Here is a 19,595-nt window from a genome sequence, read left to right as displayed (position 1 = left end):
GCCCTTTGGGCAAATTCAAGAGCCTGTGTGAACTCAGCCCTCTGGCCTCTCTGCCCCTGGCTGGGTAAAACTCTGTTGGTAAATCGGGCTTGTTGGTTTCCAAAATTGAGAGAAGGGGACATTAGACAACAAAATGAAATGAATTGTGTTGCTCATGTTTCTCAACAGTTCATAATGCCAGCACGTGCCATGGAACAAACTTCTCCTTCCAGGTAACGCTCTTGGGCCAGCCTGGCTAGGTCAGCTCAGAAAGGAGGGGCCAGGTACACTTCTGCAATGTCCCTGCAGTGGGGGACTGTGTGGGCCTGATAGCCAGCAACAGTCCTGAGGGGTCACAGGAGCATCGGTCGCCTGCAGGGCACAGGACCTACAGCTCTGGGGAGAGGGTGCAGTGTGTTCCATTCGCGTGGTGCCTGGGGACAGCTGCTTCGTGGGCACAGGAGTGCAGGCAGCAGAAGCAAGCAGCAGCCCAGCAGAAGGCAGAGACGCGCCCTCAGGACTCGCTGGGGAGCACCGCCGCGCCTGTTCCGGGGTGCAGGAGGGAGACACCAGCCCCGCCTGGAGCCGCCTCCAGAGTACAAGGAGGAAATCCCCGGGAAATCCTGGAGCTGGGCCCTGGGTTTCCTTGACCCTCCGGGAGCGTGGCCTGATGAGGGGACGGTACTGTGAGAGGGACGGGACCCCATGGGGGGGTCATCAGCAGCCGAGGGAGGGCCTCCCAGGGAAGGGGCCCCGAGGCAGATCTGTGTGGTAGAGATGCTGCTGGAGCCCTTTTGAGACCCACGGGTCACGGAGGGCACTTGTGCTGTGCCCCTTGCTCCTAGCTCCTGAGGCCAAGGCCTGCACCTTCCCTTCAGGTGCGGGCTGCACACAGAGCTGGACAGCTCTGAGTTCACAATGCCATGGGAGAGGGGCTGCTGCGCAGGGGTGGCAGGTGTTCTTCCTGCCGAATCCCGAAGGGCTGGAGCTGCCTGGGCTCTTCGGGTCTCCCGTGAGGCAGTGGCTCAGACTGGCCTGTCCCAGGAGGTCCAGAGCGGCTCTGCCCTTGCTCCTCCCAGGGCCCAGGGCCCTGCACCGCTCCAGCTGCACCTGCAGAGGAGGGCCCAGCCAGGAAACAGCCTGGGGCTGTGTGGACTGCAGAGGGAATTTGCTTTGAATTCACAAGGCCATTACAGTGTTCATTATAATTATCTTCACTCTTAGGTTCCGTCACTACCTTCTGTGTTCAGCCTCATTTTCTAAGGAAATCCAACTGGGTTGCAATATTGTATCTGGCTCATTTTATACCCAAAAGCCAAAGCAAGAAATTAAAAGTTGTTGGAAAGAGATCCAAATATATCCCTTCCATTCAAAATGAGATTCAGAAATCAGCTACAATTAGGATATTCTAATTTTATTCACAAATAGTCACATTAATCCAAAGGCATGGGAGTCCCTGGTGGGTAAGATATCCCCCGGGGACATCCCTGCGGTTGGGGAACCAGGACCTGGCCTGGCTACAGCAGGAATATGCCCTCGCAGGCAGGAGCCTCCTTACGTCTTCCTGGTCCCTCTTCCCACGGGGACTGCTCTGCCCGACTCTCCAGACCTTTCACGTGCGGACGCCCCACGCCCATGGCCTCCCCACTTCTCCTTTAGGACTAGAAGCAGGTGCCTCTTCCATGTTGGTTTGCCCCAGTATTCTCAAATAATTTAGCCCAAGTGTCACTCTGCGCAATCACAGGCTCAGCAAGGAGAATGTCCTGGCTGCGTCGCTGAGGAGCCCCCAGAGCTGAGGCCCTGTAGCCCGCTCTGCATTTCCTTACCCCTCTCTCCAGGAGCATGTCTCGGAAGTGGGTCACGCGCTCCTCCAGGGGCAGGAGAATCTGGGGGGGCGGCGTCCCAGTGCCTCTGTCCTCTGGCTGTGCCTCCTCAGGCGCGGGGCTCTGGCAGTCTTCGGTCCTTTAGGGGTAAAGAGCAGAAAGTCACCCACGCCCTGGGAGGCCCACCTGGTTTTCTCTGCAGCTTTAAAAACATTCTCTGAAACAAAGAATCTTGGAAAACTCTTTAACGAAAGCCTGATGCGGGCAACAGGTAAGCGAGAGATTTTTGCCCTTGGGGTGCAAACTGCTTTGCCGCCTGTGGGTGGGAGGTGGGGACAAGCCCGGCGGCACCAGTCAGAGGATGCTGGGTGTGTGCTGGTGGCACTGCGGGAGCTGCCGAAGGGCGCCCGTGGGTGAGACCCTCCCTTCGGGTCCGTGAGGGCCACCTGTGCAGGACAGAGGCCGAGGCTCAGGGTCACCACACAGGTGCCTCGAGGAGGCGAGGGGCCTTTCTTCACCACCGCCTCCTTCTCCTTTTTGGACAAATGAGTGAAGGATAGATTTTGGACCAGAAGTCACTGCCCTGAGATGGAACCTAAAGGGGACTTAGTGGCCAAGAGGAAGGAGGGAGCAGGACGCTGGGTCCCTGGAGAAGTCTCCATCCCCAGCAGAGAGGGTGGCTGCAGCCAGGGCCCGGGATCCGGCTGCCTCTCCAGGCTGGAGGCAGGTGCTCACCACAGCTCCCCGGGGGCTCTCACGGGGTGGGAGGGACCTCCCGTCCTGGGAGGAAGGGGAGACGCCCACCCTGCATAAGCACAGGCGCCTGCATCCTTGTAACTGGCCCTTGACAGATCTCTTCATGGCTCCATGCCTTATTCTAGAAGCATCTCCAACCTCCTTCCAGGAAACCTTGTTGAGTGGGAGAAGCCGTTCCTCTCAGGCTGGCTGCCCTCCTCCCCGACCTGGCCCAGCCTGGGAGCGGCATCTGATCAGCTGCCATCCCAGTCTTTGGGGCTGCAGCCTGCGCTGGCCTCCCCAGAGGCTCGGCCCACACTGGCCTCCAGCACAACCGCAATGTGGCCACTCTGACCCTGGCAGGGCCCTCTCCAGCCTGACCCTGCAGCACACCTGTCTGTGACCAGGCCCCAAGCAGCCCCTGTTGGAAGCTACGGGTGTGGAGGCTCCCTGGACCACTCCAGCAGCCAGCCACCACTCTGCAGCCCTCCTCTGCTGCACTGGGTGGAGCTGGCCAGGGGTAATGACGTGAGGGGACTGGGCGGGGCAAGCTGGTGCTTCCAGTAAGCTGGGAGCGTCCCGAGGAAGTGGGCAAACCTGGTCTCAGGATGAGACTTAGAATGTCGAGTCCCTCAGGCCACACCAGTCTGGGCTCCCTGACGCTGGGCTGGGGACAAGGCTTCTCTCCTGGACCACACCTGACTCAGCTCCTGTGCTGGAATCTGGGCTTCCATGTGCATCTCTGCACGATGCTATCTGGTCTCTTCTGTCCTTCAGGTCCCTCATCTTCCACCATCCCCGGGGCTGTACCAACACTGTCCTGCTTTCAGCAAAAGTCCTGTTTTCCCACTTAGCTAGAGCCCCACTCACCACTGACGCGTCTTCTTGGTGTTTTCTGTCCATGCCCCCACCCTCCTTCTTGGCTGTGACTTCCTGCTGTCCCTGCTGATTTGGAATGGAATCCTGTTCAGGGCTGGCAGCGGCCCTGAGCGCACTGCTGTCTAGCTCGGGTTTTCTCTGACATTAGTGCAGTGCTCTCCATGGGAGGCCTGCCCTGGGAAGACAGGGCACGTCTGCAGTCAGATGTGGCTGTCACGTGGACATCCGGAAGTTCCCTCATGAGATCAGGTGGCCCAAGTGGGCCTCATCCAGACGGTGGTGTCACGTGGAACCTGCACCACTTCCTCCTGGGGTGCAGGGCAGGGACACGCGGTCATCCAGCTGACAGGCCAGGCCTGTCCGGGCTGCCCCGAGCCTGCCACGCGTGCTTCTTGCCAGGCATTGTCTGACCCAGGTTTTCAGAGAATGTATTTGCTGAGAATGTTCAGCAAGGGGTCTCCACCCACAGGGGCTGTCGTACTGACTACTGGTCTGTCCTGTCAAACTAACGCGAGCACCCAAGGGAGACCAAAGGGTCACAGGTCCACGGGAATTTTATCTGTAGACCCACCGTTCACGAGAACTTACATCCTTTGTTGCTTCTGCAATGATATGGAATTTTGGAAAAGAAATTTCCAGAGCATTTGCGATCGTACTACATTCCAAACGGTATAATTAGGATTTCTTTGTAATAAATTTTCATTAGTTAAAAATAGAAGTGTGGAAATGGGGCTCATACTGTTGTAACTTGAAGTAAGATTAAGAGGAGCATCGTGAGCATGAAAATGGTCACACAGCATTGCTTATTCCACAGACCAGTCTGTGCAGAACCCCGGACCCCCAGGGTGCGCGGCCACCAGCTCGGGTAGGAGAGGCCAGAGGCCAGTGCACGTGAGCGGAACGTTTCTGGATGTTCCTGGGACTGAATGATTGTTGCACCTTTAGCCAAAAATAAGTTCTGAGACTTTATATTGAGCTTGGTGGGCCCGAACTTCACGGAGGATGAGAGGCGGCCGAGCACGGGACCGGCTCCCTGACGGGCCCGCGGGGACGGCGGGCTCTGGGGTGGTCTGGCTGCAGCACGGCAATGGCGGTGAGGGTGTCACCCACTGCTTTGGGGAAGGTTCTGGGTCCCCAGTTGGCCTGTTCCGACCTTTCCCCTGTGGCAGGTGCTCCCAATATCTGGGCGCCGCACCCCTGGGGGCTCCTCACTCTAGAGCCACATGCTCCTTGCCTTCTTTCCCAGACTGCAGTGTGGATGCTGTGGTGACGGTCCCCACCCACACGGAGTGGCTCTCCCTCTGGCTCTGCGACACCCACTGAGCACAGATGTCCCCCAGAACCCTCAGACGGGCCTCCTTCCCTCCAGATTCCTCTGCAGAGCCATCCTGAGGCAGAAGGGTGGCCCTGACAAAGAGATGACAGCCCCCTACCAGCCACCCCGAGGGCCTGAGCAACAACAGCAGCTTCTGTCCCCTGGCTTTCTCTGCGCACCTGAGGTGTCCACCTATGCGGTGCTGCGCACGAAAGAGGTGGCCACACCAGGGACGGCCTGCTCCCGGGAGGCAGCCTCGTCATCCTGGACTGAATGGTGGTGCCCCACATCAGACACAGCCACCATGGGAGCCAGGGCTGAAGTCCCCACGCTCAGGGTTCCGTGCAGGGGTTCTGGGGACGGCCAGCACCACCACTCGCAGGCTTTGCAGGAATCCAGGGCGTGCGGGTTGCCCCAGAGGCATGAGAAGTAAAGGCTGCCTCAGGCCGACTCTGCGACAGTGAGGCTGGTGAGGCCGTGACACCACAGTCTGTGCAGACAGCGCTGCCCCGGGAGGAGCCGGCTCTGCACAGAGTCCCTCACGGGCCGGGCGGGTCCACAGTGCCCTGGGCCTCGTGGGAAGCCGACTTGCAGAACGACCTTGGCTATCTACGGCTCTCTCTGGACCTTCTTCACAGTAGGATGCAGGTCAGACAGCAGGTTCTAAACCCGCTGCTCCTCAGCGCTGACGAAAGCGTGGCCCCGTAACTTCATCCTGCCCAAGTGTCTACACTCTTGGTTCTGCCACCAGCTCTCAGCCCTGCCTCCCGTCCTTTACAGTTGGGGTGAGCCTCCGGCATCTTCATCCAGCTTGTTCATAGATGTGCTCAGCAGGAAAGGCCAGACAGACGCCTCAGGTCGGTCCCACCATGGTGGCCTGAGCTGCCCTGGGGCGTGAGGCTCCTTGCTGCCGAGACCCTGAGCTGAGGTGTGTGGACGTCTTCTCAGGTATGTTTCAGGCACAATTTCCTGGACGTGAAACAGTTCCTCATGAGTTTCCTTGATGGGCTTTCAAGTCTCCATGTTCCCAGATGGACATGTTCCAAAGCCTGCTGCCCAAGGCAAGAAGGGCATCGCGTGAAGGAAGGGCAGAGGCTGGTGCGGCCCGGGCGAGGCCTCCACAGAACAGGTCCATGCAGGACAGTGCTCGGCCATCCCATCTGTGCCTTTTCTTTTGTTCTTTCTCTTTTTTTACAGACTGCATTTTAATTCACTGTACACTAATGGGGTACATCTTTTCGTTTCTATGGTTGTGCCAATCATGCAATCACATGTGTGCGTAGGGTAATGATGTCTGTCGTATTCCCCCATCTTTCATGCCCCTGCCCCCTCCCTCCTCTCATTTCCCTCCAAAGTTCCTCCATTCTTCTCTTACCCCCCACTGCCATTATGTATCATCATCTGCTTATCAGAGAAAACATTCGGTCTTTGGTGTTTTGGGATTGGCTTATTTCACTTAGCAAGATAGTCTCCAATTCCATCCATTTTCCTGCAACTGCCATAATTTTATTCTTCTTTATGAATGAATAATATTCTATTGTGTGTATTTACCAGTTTCTTTATCCATTCATCTGTCGAAGGGCATCTAGATTGGTCCCACGATCTAGCTATTGTGAATCGAGCTACTATAAAATTGATGTGGCTGCGTCACTGTAGTGTGCTAATTTTAAGTCTTTTGGGTATACACTGAGGAGTGGGAAGACTGGGTCAAATGGTGGGTCCATTCCAAGTTTTCTGAGGAATCTCCATAGTGCTTTCCAGAGTGGCTGCACCAATTTGCAAAAATAGGTATTGGCACAGATGTGGGGGAAGAGGCAGATTTGTGCTTCGACTTCTGAGGAAGCAACACGGCTGTATTTTGGGGTCCTGTTATCAGACTACAAGCTGTGGAAGTCCAGCTGGGACTTATTACTGTCCTGGTCATTCATTTTGCCCTTCCTGCCTCCCCTGCTTCAGCCCAGAGATTCTGGGATGACACAATTCAACCTAGGACAGCTCTGTCCTCGTTAGGCAAGAGAGCTGGATACCCACTAGGGACATTCCAGAGCATCTTCTGTGGTCCACATGGAGGTGCTGGGCTGGAATTCAGGAGCCCTGGTTTTTCTGGGTGTGAAGTGCAGGACGAGGCACTTCTAGCCCAGGCCAAGAGGCACTGTCATGTCCCCTGATCCTGTGGCCACCCAGCCTCAGGGTTTCCTTGGATTCGCCTGCAGTCTCAGCTGCTCTGCTGCACATCCCTGCTCGCCTGCAGCTCCTGGGGCCTCTTTCCAGTGTGTTCCACCCCTGTGTGGTCACAGGCCAGGGCACCCAGGGGTCCAGGCCAGGTGCATCCAGTCGGGGGCCCCTCATCCATGTTCTCAAGACACAGCCCTGGCAGAGGGACCACAGCTCCTTCCTGTCCTCATCCTCACCCGTTTGAACAGCAGGCCTCATGCCCTCCTCCTGACTCCCCTGCTCGGGGGCAGCTCTGTGCCTTTGCCATGAGGCGCTCTCTTCCAGGTACTCTTCCGGCCCCTGTCCACCCACAAGTCCTGGCTCAGCTTCCAGCTGGCCACCTGCCGGTCTCCCTGGGAGGTGGCACCCACTCCAGGGGCTGAGCCATTTCTCCTCCTGGGCTCCTAGAGTGTGGCCTTCCTGCAGCAGGGTGACGCTCCAGGTTTCTCTTCAAGAGTCTCTCCATATCTGCCTTCTGTAACACAGGGCGAGATCCTTGAGGACAACGAAGCCTTGTTTGGTTGTCCATCAACAGCTCTAGACTTGGTCCTTGGTGCCCAAAAGCCATGACAAGTGCTTGTTGGATTAGCTTTGTGGTTGAATTCGTTTCTTGGAACTTCCTTGGAGATGCATTAGACACAGCTGAGCTCCAGGCCCCACTTTCTAAAGAGAACAGGCCTTCAGCCTTCCTTCCTCTAGTGCCCAGGGGCCTCCGTCCTCAAGCCCAGCCCCATCCCAGTTTTTGTCTTGGCACTGCAGAGTGGTGACTACAGAATTTGTCCAGCATGTAACTAGTGCCACACATGGTACGTCTTCTGAGCGTGTGACTCCTGAGTTCTCTTCTCTGATAGCCAGTGCTTCCCCCATGCAGAGCTGAGGGCTAGAACTAGGTCTCGCACAGCGGTGGACTCCGACAGGTCTCCTCAGGGCTGAGTGCCATGCGTGCATGAGCCTCCCCACACCCACCTTCCGTGTCCACCGCCATGGAGTCCCAACAACAGGACAGAGCTACACCGAAGGGATGGGCGAGGAGGCAGAATGCAGGGCACTAATGGAAAGGCTGAACCACCCAGTCACACAGACCTGCACCTTCCCACTGAGATGCTCTGTTCCTAGACAAGGCTTCTCAATTCACTGACTGTTCATTTATTTATCATCTGTAAAGTTGAAATAATAATAGGACCTACCACTTAGGACTTGTTTGTAATAATTAAATGAAATAAGAACACCTGATCCTTGTTTGCAATTTCTGGCAAACACACTGGACTGAGGTATTGCATCTAATGTCCTTAGCACAAGGCTGGCCTGTGAATAGTACTGGTGATGACGGTGATGCTGATGCCATGGAGATAGCAATGACGACGGCAGTGGAGGTGGAGGTGGTGATGATGGTGGTGGTGATGCCGATGAGGATGGAGATGAGGAGGAAAACCATGGTGATTGTGGTGGAGGTGGCGAGATGATGGCAGCATGATGACCCTGGTGATGATGGTGATGGTGGTGATGGTGGTGATGATGGAGATGAGCATGATGACCCTGGTGATGAGGGTAGTGATGGTGGTAGTGGTGATGGTGGTGCAGGTGGTGATGATGGTGATGGTGGTGGTGGTGATGATGATGGAGATGAGCAGGATGACCCTGGTGATGATGGTGATGATGGTGGTTGTGGCAGGCGGAACCGGGGCCCAGGGTTACGCCACGTGCATCCGAAGATGGCGACTGGCAGAGAGCAAAGGGCGTTCTGAATATGCATGGAGAAAGGCAGAACGCGTTTACAATTGGCTGCATGATAACCAGTTCACTGCCTAGCACGGGGACAGATATACCTTGTATGTGTGCTCGAGCCAGCGACTGCTTGACCTTTAACAGGATTGGATGGACATACCTGGTTACGATTGCTTATGCCTGAGACTGCGTATATATTGAGGGTGTTATCTGAATAAACGGGAAGCTGCTTCATGAACCTAAAGAGTACGTGTCTTCTGTCCCACTGGTCGGGCCGAAAGCGTGAGAAGCGGCTTTCCGTAAGTGGAGCCGCTTGGAGCCGCCGGGCAAAGAAGCTGCGGTCTTTCATAAGAGCGGTGCAAGCCGCTTGAAGCAGCCTGTCAGCAAGCAGCAGCGGCTTTCCGCAGCGGGTGGTGATGCAGGTGAGGATGATGACCCTGATGAAGCTGGTGATGATGGTGATGGTGGTGGTGGTGGAGATGCTGATGCTTTTGCTGCTGATTCTTCACCTTCATTGTCCCTGGAGGCTTCTGACCATCCACATTAGCTCTTCCCAGGCTGGACTCCAGTCCTCTGTTCACCTGGAGGACATCTCATCTTTTATTTGATTTAATGTGTCTTCTAGAAAAGAGGGCTGGGAATTTATCATCAAAACACCACCATCCTGTAACTCTGCTGTTATATCTGGTGTGAGACATAATACAAAATTCTACAGGAATCAAAGTTCCTATGAATCTTTTTGCCATGGGGCCTCAGACATCCTACCATGTATTGTAAAAAATGAGCTTCAGATGTGACTCACTCTGAAGGATCTGTGTTCTCTGGTTCTCAGGCTCAACACTGTGGTGCTAAAGCATGTGTCCAGCAGCTATAAATAGGTTGTCACATTGGTCAGAGATGCTGGGTCCAGCTCTGCCCACTGCACTGCTCAGATGGGGTTTAAAGCCAATGACTGCATCAGGACAGGTGCATCCCCAGGATGGATCATGGCCTTGGACAAAGTCCTGGCTGTGGGGCCTTGGCATGGGACCCCAAGAAGGGGTGGTACAAAGAGAACCTGTGAGCTTGGCAGGAATAGCCATCCCATCTTTACTCAGAGGCAAGTCTGCCCAGTGTGCAGACCGAGTTGAGCAGGGACCTGGAGGAGTAGGCCTGGGCTGAGCCTCGACTGGAGCCAGGTGCCTGTCCCCTAGCCTCAGTCTCACAGCGTGCCCACCCTGCTTGACTGACTCCTGGACGTCCACCATCCCTGCGTACCCACTTCTGCCCTGCTCTCCTCATCCACTGTAGTTCTGCCCTGATCTCAACCCTGGTCCTTGATATGGGTGGTCCCCGGGCCCTGAAGACACTTGATCTCAACCCTGGTCCTTCATAGATGGTCCCCGGGCTCTGAAGACACTTGCCAAGGTGGCTTTGAGTGGTCACCAAGCCCCTCCTCAGCTCTGCCAGGCCAGGTAGGCCCCATGGGTAGAGGACTCCCTGTGCTTTGTCACTGGTCATCTTGATCCCTCCCTTCTGCCTTGCTGCCCACGTGGTTATGGAAGCTAACGTGTGCCAGGAACCATGCTAGGCAGAGGGCATAGAATGAGGAGCTGCCCCACCATGGCACCAGGAGCTACCACTGTCCTGGGCTCTCCACCATGCTGACAGCCGGGCTAGCAAAGGCTTTGAAGGCTTTGTCACTTCGTCCTGCTCTCAGGGTGCCCGGCTCCCTCGGCAGTGCAGCACCTGATGGGAGGTGTTTGCTGCTGGTGGCAGGTGGCCCTTGAGCCCAGACTCCCTGAGCCACTAGAAGGGGTTGGCTTTCTTGCTCGCTGGGCAGTGGGCCCTGGCTCTGGCACCTGCTTCACAGCATGGCTCTGCCAGGCGCTGTGTCTGCTCTGCTTCAGGGCTTGGCCTGACCAAAGCCGGAAGGTTTGCCCAGGAGTTGGGAGGTCTTCCAGCCCCACACAGGAACATATTTTTGCACCTGTGACCCCTGCAGCTTCTCACTTGGGAACTCGGAGTGGTAGCTCCAGGGAGCTATCTCCTGTGACTGGCTACCCACCCACAGCACAGGCTCATGGCTGGCTGCCAGTGGCACCTCTCCTCTGCAAGGGTTCCAGAAGCATGCTTGGAACACCGCACCCCTCAGCAGCACGAGAGAACCTTGGCCAGGGAGAGTGGGGTGACTCTGGCCCGAGCGCCTGGGGCGGGGCTGACAGCCACTGACTGATCACTTAAAATAAAAGCAGCAGCAGCAGCACCAGCATACTTTCCTGCCTCTGCTGCTGTCCCCAGGTGTTCTTCTCAGGAACTATTACAGAAACGAAATCAGCCCAGTCACGTACTTCTCAGGACACAGGGCTCCAGGAATTCTGAAACTTAAAAACAAACCTATGGCACTAAATAAAGCAGAGGCAGAGGGAAAGGGTCTCACGTCCCCAGATCCACACACTAAAGTAGACAGCGCCCTAAGAAAATTAAGACAAAAGCCCTCGGATGATGTTTGCACAAATGGGGGTGGAGGGAGGCGTCCCCAAGAACCAGGGCTCATCGGCCACTGGCAACCACCCAGGGAGCTGGAGAGGTACCTCCTGAGGCCCTGTGGGCAGGGCGCCTGCAGTGCTGTGGTAGGTGAAGCGCCTGGGTCAGAGGTAGCCCTGGGGCCTCAGCCACCTAGCAGCTCATCAAGGACCTCAGCTGGAGCAGGGGCGCCTTCCAGGATCCAAACTGTAGGGCAGCTCAGTGGACCCAGGGAGGATGAAGGGTGGGCCTGGGCCTGTGAGCGCTCCCTTCAGGTAAAAACCGGCTCTACAGAGAAGCTGGGGTGAGCACAACCCGAATTAAACAGAGACCACAGAGTGAAGGGCAGGGTCAGGCAGGGCGAGGTTTTGCAGCAGAGAAGACCAAGCTCCAAACGCAACACCATCATCCCAGACTCTGGGGTCTGCAGAGCCAAGAATCCAGGGGCACCCTGCTAGGTCCCTGCCTCTCAGCATTTCACTTCACGATAACCAAAGGACCACAGTCCAACACCAGAAACCACCACTGTGGGCATAGCAGGACCAGGGGACACCTTGGTGTGCTCAGGGCAGTAGCCTCAGGCCAAAAGGCATGACCGAGTCTGGTAGAAATTGAACTCCTTGGAAATGAGCTAACTCTTAAAAACATGACGGATGCCATAAAATAACAGCATATACGAACAGAAACACTGAGAAAAAAGAATACTGGTGTAAATGAGTATTTGGGAGGAAAAAAATGGTCTGAGAAAATCCAGGAAACAAGTAGGACAAAAGGGGAAAATAAGAAGAAAAATGAAGCAGAGTGAGCAGCAGAGCGGGTGAACGCCATGGTGCCTGGACAGGAGAGCGGGCAAGGAACAAGAAGGAGAGCGGGCAAGGAACAAGAAGGCGAGATGGCACGGTGGCCAGGGTGCAGAGGACGGGGCCCCAGAAGGGAGGAGCCCGGCAGCCCGGGTTGGCCCCTGGAGAGGAGTGGCCCCAGGCAGAGCAAGGGGCAGCAGCTTGTTCACCCAGCAGGTCCTGCTCGTATCATGGCAGGGATGCCTTTTTCCTGTGCATTGACCAACCACCATGAAGAACGGCACATGATCAGTCACTGTCCTTCAGAAACGACAGACGATCTTGCTGTAGAGATCCTGACTGACGTGGTTAAACGCATCCCTCTGGGAGTCCGGGAGTCACGGTGGACGGCCACCTCCCCAGGATGCTGGGGAATCGGTACCCTGCTCTGGAAGTGGATGGTACAGGGAGAGCTGAACTTCTGTCCTGTGGGTCTGTCCAAGCCACCGCCCGAGGAAACCAAGCAGTCTGGGGGAGTTTCCCTCTGTGGAAGTATTCATGCTCACACGTGCCAAAGACAGCAGAGAACTGAGACGTTAGCAGTCAGCAGCCCCTGAGGAAATCACGGATCAGAGCACGTCACCTGTCACATCACAAAGAGACAGATGGCCAGGACACGACACGCCCGGATGGAAGAACGCAAGGCCACTGCCAAGTGTTCTTGCCAAAACGAGAGCCAAACCTGAATCCACACACTTACAAAAGATAAATAAAACACAGGGACAGAAGAACAAGGTAGGCAAAGCGCACCGCAGACACAAAGAGCGTCCAAACTGGGAAAGTCCACAGCGCCAAGAACCGGTTACAGGACCAATGGAGAACACGTGACTGGGGCGGAGGGGCAGACGCCTGTGAGTCCGAGCCTGGCGTGGAAACGGTTTGGCGCGTAGGAAACAAAGCCGCCAAGGACCCGAGAGCCAGGGGCACGTTCGATAACGTTGAGGGACCGCTGGTTTCCACCAGGCTTACGGCTTTTAATCTTATGTTTAGTCATTATCCTGAAATATTACGAGTGGATTGATGCAATATCTGCAATTCGTCTCAAGATGATTTGGGGTACACGTGGACGGCACCTGCCATCCGAGTGGCTGGAGCTGAGAAGCAGGCGTGAAAGGTCAGTGTGTCACCCCAGCTTTTGGGTTGAATGCGTTCATAATGAAATACTTAAAAATTGGCACAGTGACCCCTGCTCCTTAATTGGGCACCCATTTGCCCTTGTTGATGTGCTGGGCACTATTCCGCAGCGTCCGCTAGGTGCGTGCTTAGTCCTCGTTCACCCACCGAAGACCCGCTTGCCTGGGTGGAGATGGGCTCATCTCACCAGGAGTCTCGACCACCTGTCTGCTTCCGCCACACTATCTTCCCTCTCCGGCCCTCAGGGGACCTCTCATCCTGGTTCACCCCACGCAGGCAGCACCCAGTCTCTCTGCTCCATGCTGCTTTGGTCCAGCCATCTCTTCCTGCCTCGTGCAAGTTGAGCAGTCTTTACGACAGAAGGAACACCTGGGTCAACTAGAATCGGCTACTATTTACCGTAAATACCCCAAACACATCATCTTCCACGGAGGCAAGAGGAAACGACCTCTTGTGGTCATGATGTCTCTGAGGGTCATGGAAAGAACACCATGGTGGATACCCAGTCTGGGACAGAGGTGTGTGGTAAGGTGTCCTCCTCACTGGGAGACGTCTGCGTCCCTGCAGCGACGTGCGTGGAAGCCCTAGAAGACCATCATCACACAATACCCATGGTTTCCTCAATGCCAGGGGAAGATGGCTGAAGACCACCCTTCTGCAAAGGAACTCACTGGTGGATCACTGCTATCAGTGGCAGACGTGGGGCTCCACCTGTCCATTCCCCAGACCCAAGGCACCTGCCCAGGCCCAGGGACCTGGAAAATGCATTTCCACTCAAAAGGCTGCAGCACTTCCAGAAAGCAGGTCCCTGGGTTGGGCCTCCACTGCCAGGGTCTGATGCTTATGGCTCCCTCCCTCCTGGGGGAAGAGGAGAAATGGCAAGCTGGTTCTCCTTGGTGTGGACAGCAGCCCTGGGCAGTGACGCTTGGTGGGACAGAAGGAGTTCTCAGGACCGGAAGTCCCCATAACCCATTTAAAAGGGAGAGTCCTCACATTGGAAGGTCAAAGTTGAGCCAGAAATGGAAGCTGCCTGCTGACGCCACAGACCATTCATCAGGAGTTCATGTCCCTACTGAGTCCTGACTGCAGACGGGAAGCTCTCTGGAGACTCCTGGGGTGACAGACACCTTGCCCTCACCTGGGCTGCTTGTAGCCTGAGGAGGACTCGGGCTTGTCTTGGGGAGGGTGAGTGGGAGGTGAAGACCAGGTCCTGCGCATCTGCTCCCGCCTTCAGCCTAGACCACACTCCCACGTCCCGGAAAGCCTCCAAACCCCTCTCACTATTTAGACTCGGCAAAACATCACGTCCCTGGAGAGCACATGGCCTGCGAGAACCCTGACCCCTCTGCCTGGGATGCAGCATCGACAGAGATGTAGGAGTTCTGGTGGCCTGGTGACAAGACTCCATGACACCTGACCCCTGCCCCCATCTAGGGCAGGAACTGGAACAGAACCTTACAGCAGCCCAGGCATGCAGAGATCCTGCCTGTCCACCCAGAGAGGCCAGGTTCCCACAGAGGGGCTGGAATTGGTGAGCCTGGCAGACCTGTGCTGGGGTGGGCAGACAGTGTCTGTGCTGAAGGGGACAGGCTGTGGCTCAGGTGTGGTTCTTATAGGCAGTTCCAAGCCCAAGCACTGTGTGGGTCAGTGTGCTAACAGGAAATGGGGCAGGAGATGCAGACATTGGCCCTGCCATAAGATGGCACCAGGAAACCCAAGCCTGGGGGAGAAGGTCACTCACTGGTATCCACAGCAGCACTGTGGCCTGTGAGTGTCTGGTATGCTGGGAGGAAGGGCCAGCACCATAGGCCATCACCTGTGGCCACCTGACACAGGAACATTCCCTCCCTCCAGCGTGATGGATCCCAGACACAGCACTTGGCAGCCTGCACTGTGGTGACAGACATTGCTCAATGCAGGACACTTGGCAGTGAATGGGGACCCAGAATTCATATAATGTGGGGAGGTGGCCTTTATTCATTCATCTGTCCACCTTCCTGCTTCCCCAGATCACAACCCTTCATGCAGTGCAGAGACTTCCTTGGCAGGAGATCTGGGCCTCACATCGTCCTGAAAATTTTCGTCACAAACCAGAACCACCCTGGGGGCCCTATCCACTGACCACTGCACCTGATGGTTGGTGAGTTTATGGATCCAAACCTCGGGGCTAGAGAAGAAGCAGCCAGCTCTCTTCCGACTAAGAGTGACTTGCTGCTGCTCTCCAGGCATGGGGAGGACCTGCCTAAGTGTGGGGACTGTCCCAGGAGCTGGAAATGCCCAGGCTTCCCAGAAAACACTGGGCACTTCCCCTCATGGAAGCAGAATCTACCCAGTCCCTCCTTCATGCAAGGGGACGAGACCTATCACAGACATCACTATCTCATCTTGAAGTTCTTGAACCTGCTGCCAGCAGCATGGTCCCCAGGATGCCCAGCAGCTCTCCCTTGCCCTGGGTGAAGGCAGAAGACAGCAAAGGCCTAGTGCTCCCACACAATGGGCAAGCGGGCAGGGTCTGGAAGAATCCATGAAGAAACCCAGAGGTCGAGCTCCCAGACCCAGCTCTAGATTGGCCTCTGGCAGGTAGGTTTCGATTCCTCTCTATTTGGGTAAAAGCTTCATGGAAATGGGAAGAGAACTCTGCCTGCTACTCTACCCACAAGGAAACAGTCCTTGCCGTGTGGCTGTGTGGCCCCAAAGGCTGAGATGCATGGATCTCACGATCCACGCTGACTTCAGAAATGCATAAGGTTCGCGTCCTTTTTGCAAGGGAAATAAGCACTAGGGAATATCTTCCACATTTCAGCCTAAAAAGACAAATTGAAATCCTGTGACAAATTGCTGCTTCCACACTCAGCCTTCTCAAAGACAGATTCCAATGAAGGGCGCTATATAAAATGCCCAATGACATATGGGCCAGACTCAATACTGTGTAGGAAACCACAGGCTTCTTTACAGAACCAATTGATCACCTAAAGGCGTGATTTAAGTGCAAAGAATGACCTGAGGTAAGTGGAGCTTCATAATTTTTTCCATGCGTGTCAAAGACCACAAAGACCCAGTGCATACTCCTGTCTTCTGAAGTCCCCAGAGAATTCAACCAGACACCTGTGCTAAGATTGGGATGCAAATAATTCTGCTGTTATCCAGCCACAAATTAAAGATGTAAGTTGATAACAATCTTCATTTGGAGTCCACTTATTTTGTAACATTATCATACAGCATTTTCAAATGTTCCCTCTTTCTCAATAGTTAATTTTCCTGGGATTCTAGATATCAAGGACATAGGGAGGAGAGGGGCTTCTCTCATTGCGAGGGCAGAGGCTTGGTATGCTGGCCTCCTGCCTGCTGGACACACTGGATGACCTCTGTTCACTTCTGCCTGGACAGCAGGGGCTCTGGTTGTACAGGGAGTCTCCTTCCCTGACAGTGGACTGTGCAGGTGTGGGCTTGTCTCCCAGACCATCCTGGGGTGTGGGAAGTCTCCAGACGTGGCCTTGCATTACAAGACTTGAAAGTTACCATCAAATTCTTATGTTTGCCTCTTGGATAGTGATGTTCTGCTTTGCTCTACAAGGATCCACCCTGCTCCAGGTCACATGCAGGTGTAGTACAGAACCCCAGGAGGCAGATCATAGTCACACAGCTACTTAGAGGGCATCTCAAGGTCTGGTGTGCACATGAAGGTGGGGAGTCTTGTGGAAACTACCTCCTGAGGGTGGCCCGAAAGTCCCCTGAGTCCCAGCCCCTCCCAGAGGAGCTTCAGGGGTCCTGTGGCCACCTCAGTTTGCTGAGAGTAGGGCGCTGGAGAGGGATAAGGGAGCACAGGAAGAGAGCACCAGGGACGCCTGCCGCCCAGCGCTCAGCCTTCAGCCGCGCTGCACACGCCCTCAGGGACGCACCGAGTTCACGCTGATGCCGGGAAAGTCAACTGGCCATGCACATCGGAGCCGCCCACTGACCTTCTCAAACGTCTTAGACCACCACAGCAAACAGGAGGCCAAGCCAGGGTGTTCTTTTTGTCATCTATAGTGCATGAAATCTGTACCAACTCTCATGGAAACCTAAGAATGCTTCCAAAGTCATTGGGCCAGACAACTGAAAACGCATAGAGCAATTTCACTCTCTGGTGCTAGGAAAAGCCATCCGCGCAGCAGAAATCCCCGCTCCTGACTGGCAACGCTGGCGCCCAGGAAGGGGCTAGAAGACATGCACATCCATGGAACTTCTCTAGTGGATTCTGTGGATACTTTGTGAATTTTTAAATAGATGATATATTTAATGGAATCCTGAAAATAATTCAATTATTTGAAATAAATTTAAGAAGCAGATCTGAACTATGAAAAATACCCACACACCAGAAACCGGCAGGTCCTCCAGGCACCCACAGAAAGGGAACTGGCAATAATTAGCCACCTCTCTGGTGGCAGGGAGGAAGGGTGATCCCATCCTGAACACATTCTGTTGAGCAGTAAGCAACCGCTTTCCCTGATGGCCCTGCCTGGTAGTTTAGAGCAGTTTAGTCATTTGAAAGCTTGTCATCGGGACACTTTCCCCTCCAAGGGAAGTTAGGGAACAGCACCCTTTGGGCCTAAATTACTGGAACAATCATTAATTCCATTTGCATATGAATGTCCCAAACAGGCTTCAGTTGTGCCAGGGTATCTAAGAAACCCAGGGAGCAGACATCACTTCTAGAGCCCTCTGCTCAGTTGATTTCTGTTTCTCAAACATGATGAAACAGCTGCTGAGTAGATCCACCTTGCAGGAGGAGTTTAAGTGCTTTGTGATGAGGAAAATCATACTATTCATACAGAAAGGGCATGTCAAGCAGACACATCCCAGCAGACTCCATGAGCATGCTCCTTGGTGTTTAGGTCTGATTCCCCAACATGAAACACAACCAACTCCTTTCAAACTCAACATGCACATGCACAGACTCCACAGCTGGCTTGGCTAATGTCCATGGTGTGGCCCTGGGACCAAGGGGCAACTCAACCCCACTTCCTGGAGACTTTGCCCCCCTCAGACCACACGTGTCCACCCCTGGTGGCCACACAACTTTGACCCCTAGAAGTAGCCTTCTAAGGAGAAGATTTGGAGCAGAAGGAAAACAGTCCCTGAGGTGGGGTAGAGGCCACAGCCCAGGGCCACATGGAACTGGTCTTTGCCACATGGCAGCCCTGGTGTCCTCTCAACCGCCGTCCCTGGCCCCAGGTAGTACAGGCAAGGCAGCAGGAGCCCAGGGAGGAGGGGCCCTCACCTTCTGCCAGACCACTCCCTGGGTTGGGGAGGAGAGTGTTTAGCTTCCCTTCTATGTTCTAGAAAGTTCTGTGGTGCCTGTTTGTTACAGATCTCAGGTCTTGTTCCCGTCTAATCTGGGGTACACTCAAGTGCACGCTGAGCCCCCAGTTGTCAGACACAGTGGCCTAGCACTTGGTCACCTCATGGTCCTTCATCCTCCACTCTAACATTCCAGGTTGAAGGACTGCGGAGGTGATAAGGCACCAGTGTGAGAGGGTTCCATGTTTCCTTCACTACTACGGGTGATTGGCACAGTCAAGCACCATGCCAAGCGCTGCTCCTAAGGTACATTTTTACAGGGAGAAAAGCTCACAATGCCCACAGCTTGACCGCTGCCTTCCGACTCCTGCTGCTGGCCCTGCAGGGTGGTTCTCGTGGAAGGGTCTGCACAGGGAACCAGGTGCTTGTGTGGACGCACCTTCTGCTACAGGAAACCCAGGCCAGGGGGACGTCATCTGGGTCCCATCTGGGCCCAAACTAGCTCAGGCAGCACCCTACGACCCTCTGTCACCGATGCCCCATCTAGAGTCACTCTCGCCTCCTCTGCCAGGACGGCGTGCAGAGCCACGTCCACCCCCGTCTGTGTCGCTCTGTGGGGTTTGGGCTCGTGCTACCCAACTTTGCCTGTGTGTCAAGCTCAGTGTGTAAGCAGCCCTGCAGAGGGACTAAGGAAGCATCTGCTGGGAGGAAAGGCAGGCTCCCTGCAGCCACGTGGGGGTGGCCAGAGTCACCGAGAGCCACAGGCATCTCTCATGCAGTGTCACCTTGTGCTGCTGTAGGACCCCTGCATTCATCTCAGAGGTGAGACCCCTGGGACCAGGGCCATATGAGCTGCCCAACTCACCCAGCTGGTGACACAGGGCCTGGAACCTCACACCACAAGGCCCATCTGGGCCCAGCCAGGCACAGGCTCCCTCAGCACTGCCCACCCTGACCACTCCCTCTGTCCCGGAAGCACAGCCAGGGTTGGAAGTGGCCTGGGAGGACAGGGTGGACTAGCACTGTTCTCAGAAGCCAGAGCCCCCGTGGGGTGCACGGACAGAGCCCACGCCCTCCTGCCCTCCATTCATCTGCGGTCAAATGATTTCTTCCCGCCCCACCGAGTACCCTTCAGGAAGACCCACTAGGAAAGGACACTCCACCTAC

The 19,595-nt window shown here is 55.3% G+C and overlaps 1 protein-coding gene across 2 annotated transcripts in view; it reads right to left on the bottom strand.

Moving 5' to 3' along the window:
* The window catches only part of TCERG1L (transcription elongation regulator 1 like), a 190,542-nt gene that overhangs the window by 14,226 nt on the left and 156,721 nt on the right, over positions 1-19,595 (bottom strand). For both annotated transcript variants that reach the window (XM_079137440.1, XM_079137439.1), the window contains exon 9: positions 1,806-1,941. In XM_079137440.1, coding sequence (XP_078993566.1) covers positions 1,806-1,941 — 136 coding nt within the window. The remainder of the gene's footprint in view (positions 1-1,805; positions 1,942-19,595) is intronic.

The sequence above is a fragment of the Sciurus vulgaris genome, assembly GCF_902686455.1.
Source record: "Sciurus vulgaris genome assembly, chromosome: 4".
NCBI lineage: Eukaryota > Metazoa > Chordata > Mammalia > Rodentia > Sciuridae > Sciurus > Sciurus vulgaris.
The sequence above is the reverse complement of the archived record's forward strand: the minus strand, read 5'-3'. Positions and strand labels throughout refer to the sequence as shown.